The sequence below is a fragment of the Carya illinoinensis genome, chromosome 14, assembly GCF_018687715.1.
Source record: "Carya illinoinensis cultivar Pawnee chromosome 14, C.illinoinensisPawnee_v1, whole genome shotgun sequence".
Classification (NCBI taxonomy): Eukaryota; Viridiplantae; Streptophyta; class Magnoliopsida; order Fagales; family Juglandaceae; genus Carya; species Carya illinoinensis.
This window is the reverse complement of record NC_056765.1, coordinates 15,656,958-15,659,992: the sequence shown is the minus strand read 5'-3', so window position 1 is coordinate 15,659,992 and position 3,035 is coordinate 15,656,958. Positions and strand designations below refer to the sequence as shown.

Below are 3,035 nucleotides of genomic sequence, written 5' to 3'. Positions count from 1 at the left end.
CTAGACTTCCATAAAGCCCATGAGATCATAATAGGAATGACTCCTCGCAGCCAGCCCACTTGTGTGTTTTTCTTTGCTTTCTGCCACCAATACAACATCATACCCTTCCAGTTTCTGATATGAGGCAGCCGAACATTATAAATTTCTGCAAAGTATCTCCATACCTTTTGAACTTCCGGCCCTGCACATAAAACATGATTCAAAGATTCTACATCTGGAATAACACAAAACTGACATTTAGACACTAAAGGAATATTCATCCATTGCACTCTTTCATCCGTCGGCACAGCCCCTCTTTTAGCCCTCCAGCAGAAAAAAGACATTTTTTTCTGAACATTAGGCTGCCATAACCACTTCTTCCATTCATAGATTTGTCCCTTTTCTCTAGATAACTCCCAGGCTGATTTCATTGTAAATTTCCCCTCCACCGTATGCTTCCATATCAACACATCCAAATTATTTGGCTTCAACTTTATTCCAGCTTCTTTAATTAATTGCATCACTTCATCCGGAACCAGATCACCAATAACCTCAAGCTTTGGACCCCGGTTATCAAAGACCTCTGTAACTTTAAGGCCAATATTCCCTATTACTGGACAAAAATCATGAAGAGGCCCACAACCAACCCAATTATCCATCCAAAAATTCACATTCCCATTACCCACCAACCATTTCGAATTTTTAATAACTCTCGGCATTAATTCTGCTACACCTTTCCAAAACCTTGTCCCCTTTTGCACTTGAATAGCCTTATATACATGATCTTGGCCAATATATTTCTTCTTAAAAAATTCAGCCCAAAGAGAATCTCCCTTCAACAATTTCCAACCAAATTTCATAAATAAAGATTCCTGCACCTCCATCAAGTCTCTAACACCAAGCCCCCCTTCTTCCACAGGCTTACAAATCACATTCCACGACACCCATTTTCTTTTTCTAATCTCCGAAGAGGAACCCCAAAGAAAATCAGAGAAAATGCTTCTTATCCTGTCATAAATTCCTTTTGGAATTTTTAAAACCGAAAGCATATGAATTGGAATGCTATTTAGTACATGTTTTAGTAGAATAATAATTCCCCCAAATGATAAAAGCTTTCTTTTCTAGCCCACCAATTTTTTCTGAATCTTCGACAAGAAACCATCAAATAAATTAATTTTGAGCCGACCCATATACAAAGGAATACCAAGATAACCACAAGGCCAACTCCCCTCTACAAAATCCGATAACCTCTTTATATCCCTTTTACGATCCAAACCAATAGAATTAGAAAAATAAATCGTTGATTTAGTAGGACTCGTCAATTGCCTCGACATCTCTTCATACCGATGTAAAATTTCCATAATCCTTCTAATAGCAACCTTACCTCCATTGGTAAAAACCAAAACATCATCCGCATACAAAAGATGCGAAATTAGTGTTCCGCCACCTGAATGATAACACTTGATTCGACCCATCCTGAATTGTTGATTCACCATGCGCGAAAGAATTTCCTGAGACAAAATAAACAAATATGGTGATAGTGGATCACCTTGCCTTATTCCTCGCGATGCCTGAAAGAAACCTTTAGAGCCACCATTCAACATAATCGAGTAACAAGGAGAAGAAATAGCATTATATACTAAATTCCTCCAATTCTCAGAAAAACCCAAAAGATGTAAAAAATCCATAAGGAATTTCCAGTTAACACGATCATGCGCCTTTGCCATATCAATCTTCAACATCACATTCCCACCTCGAACCTTTCGATTTATTCCTTGTACCAACTCCTGTGCCAAAGCCATATTGTCAAAAATACTTCTTCCTAGAATAAACTCCGCTTGCTCCTTTGAAATAATTTTACCAAGTACCGGAGCCAAACGATATACCATAATCTTTGTCATGATCTTATACATCACAGAAAAAGACTAATTGGCCTAAATTGCCCAAAACCAACAGGCTCCTCCACCTTAGGTAGTAAAACCAATTGTGTTGCTCCAAAAGATTTTGAAAAAGGTTGCCCTGCAAAAAATTCCTTTGCCATCTCCACAAGGTCCTCTTTCACAATATCCCAAGCCAGAGAAAAGAAAGAAGCCGAGTAAGCATCCGGACCCGGACTGCTGTCTATCGGAATAGACTTTAGAGCCTTCTGCACTTCTTCAACAGATGGTTGTTTACACAGTTCTATATTTTCTGTTGCTATTACAACCAGATGCAATAATTCCATTTCCGGACCCTCTGTATTAACACTAGAACATGTAAACATCTGCTGAAAATAGTTTACTGCTTCCGTATGAATCTAATCACTATCGTCCAGCACTCTACCATCTTCCAACAACATTTTTCCAACTTTATTCTTTGAATGTTTAACTCATAAAGCAACATGAAAAAACTGAGTTGGAATCCCCTTTAAAAGCCATTTTATCCGTGACTTTTGACATGCCAACATTTCTTCCCGGTTTATCCACTGCAAAAACAGCTCCCTCAAACTCATTTAGAAATTGCACATTCACCAGAATATTGTCTAATCTCGCACGGATAATTCTAAATCGTGGTCCTTTAGAGCAAAAACAATCGCAGCCAATTCTAAATCGTGCGTCGGATAATTCTTCTTATGGTCCTTTAGCTGACGAGATGCATAGGCAACAACCCGTCCTTCCTGCATAAGGACACAACCCAAACCAAACTTAGACGCATCACTGAAGACTACAAATGGCTTATGCGGTTTTGGGAGCGCTAACACTGGTGCCATCGTCAACCTGTTCTTTAATTCTTGGAAGCTTCTCTCACACTTATCTAACCAAACAAATTCTATATTCTTCCGAGTCAAAGCTGTGAGAGGTCCGGATAGGCGAGCAAATCCCTCCACAAATCTTCGGTAGTATCCGGCGAGCCCCAAGAAACTCCAGATCTCGCGCACTGTAGTCGGGCACTGCCATGACAAAATGGCTTCTACCTTACTAGGATCAACAGCCACTCCGTCGCGGGAAATCACATGCCCAAGAAATTTAACTTCTTCCAACCAGAATTCACACTTGCTGAGCTTGGCGTACAACTGG

General features: G+C 39.7%; 1 protein-coding gene across 1 annotated transcript; it reads right to left on the bottom strand.

Moving 5' to 3' along the window:
• On the bottom strand, positions 1-1,880 carry LOC122293629. Its single transcript, XM_043102160.1, has 3 exons — positions 1,184-1,880; positions 165-1,000; positions 1-114 (listed from the first exon to the last, which is right to left on the bottom strand). The coding sequence occupies exons 1-3, from the start codon at positions 1,878-1,880 to the stop codon at positions 1-3; spliced, it is 1,647 nt and encodes a 548-aa protein (XP_042958094.1).
• Positions 1,881-3,035: the final 1,155 nt, after the last annotated feature.

What these genes read in the sequence shown, in the direction of transcription:
- LOC122293629 (XM_043102160.1), bottom strand. Translation starts at nt 1,880, where the DNA reads ATGACAAAGATTATGGTATATCGTTTGGCTCCGGTACTTGGTAAAATT. An exon ending in TTGGCCTTGTGGTTATCTTG is followed by an intron (nt 1,001 to 1,183) that starts GTATTCCTTTGT and finishes AAATTCCAAAAG; the next exon opens with GAATTTATGACAGGATAAGA. An exon ending in CAGGGCCGGAAGTTCAAAAG is followed by an intron (nt 115 to 164) that starts GTATGGAGATAC and finishes GCCTCATATCAG; the next exon opens with AAACTGGAAGGGTATGATGT.